At 16.6% G+C, this 796-nt stretch overlaps 1 protein-coding gene across 1 annotated transcript; it reads left to right on the top strand. All coding sequences in view use genetic code 6, as the record gives it.

The window, feature by feature from the left end:
• Positions 1-292: 292 nt before the first annotated feature.
• Positions 293-796, top strand: TTHERM_01576290 (kinase domain protein; the record flags this gene model as incomplete). The annotated part of the gene is made up of 3 exons (XM_001029348.1): positions 293-354; positions 474-563; positions 703-796. 3 exons carry the CDS (start codon positions 293-295, stop codon positions 794-796), a joined length of 246 nt encoding a protein of 81 aa, XP_001029348.1.

Genomic DNA, 796 nt, shown 5'->3' with positions numbered 1-796 from the left:
TATCTTTATTTCATAAGTAAATATCAATTTTATTAATATTGCATTTTAAGCTGAAATATATTTATTTATTTCTTTATTTATTTATTAGACAGAATAATCTTCAGTTAGAAGGAATCAGATAAATTTCAGAATCTTTAAAAAAATATCAGAATACTACTGATTTAACTCTATGTGTTTAGTAATTTATTTTTATATTTTCTAATTTTTTTATTATTATTTTAATAAACTTTAATTTTAATTAATTTATTAATTAATATTTATTAGTTACACTAACATAAAACAAGAGGGAATTATGTTAATTCTATCAGCTTTGCAAAAGTGCCAGAAAATCACAAATTTAACTCTTCATCTCAGGTAAAATTAAATATATTTTATAAGGAATTAATTTTTTTATTTTATTAAAATAATATTAAAATTATTTTTATATCACATCTCAATAAATTTATCTTAATTTTAATTATTTAATTTAATAGTCAGTCTAATGTTAATCTTGATTTAGCTAAAATAATAGCTTCAGCTTTAGAAAAGTGTTAGAATATCACTAATTTAACTCTAGATCTTAGGTATTTAATTTATTAAGCAATTAATATAATTATTTAATCAATAAATTTTTATTTACTTTTAAAATAATTTAACTCTTGTTATCTTTATTTTATTTTATTCTTCTTTTCTAATAATTAATGAATATTTATTTATTATTAGGCAAAATAATTTATCTTAAGGAGAATAGAAAGTAATCTATGATTAATTGAAAAATACTTTGAAGAAAGCAAAAGAAATAACTGTAAAAATTTGA

This window comes from Tetrahymena thermophila (genome assembly GCF_000189635.1).
Source record: "Tetrahymena thermophila SB210 genomic scaffold scf_8254566, whole genome shotgun sequence".
NCBI classification, from domain to species: domain Eukaryota; phylum Ciliophora; class Oligohymenophorea; order Hymenostomatida; family Tetrahymenidae; genus Tetrahymena; species Tetrahymena thermophila.
The sequence above is the reverse complement of the archived record's forward strand: the minus strand, read 5'-3'. Positions and strand labels throughout refer to the sequence as shown.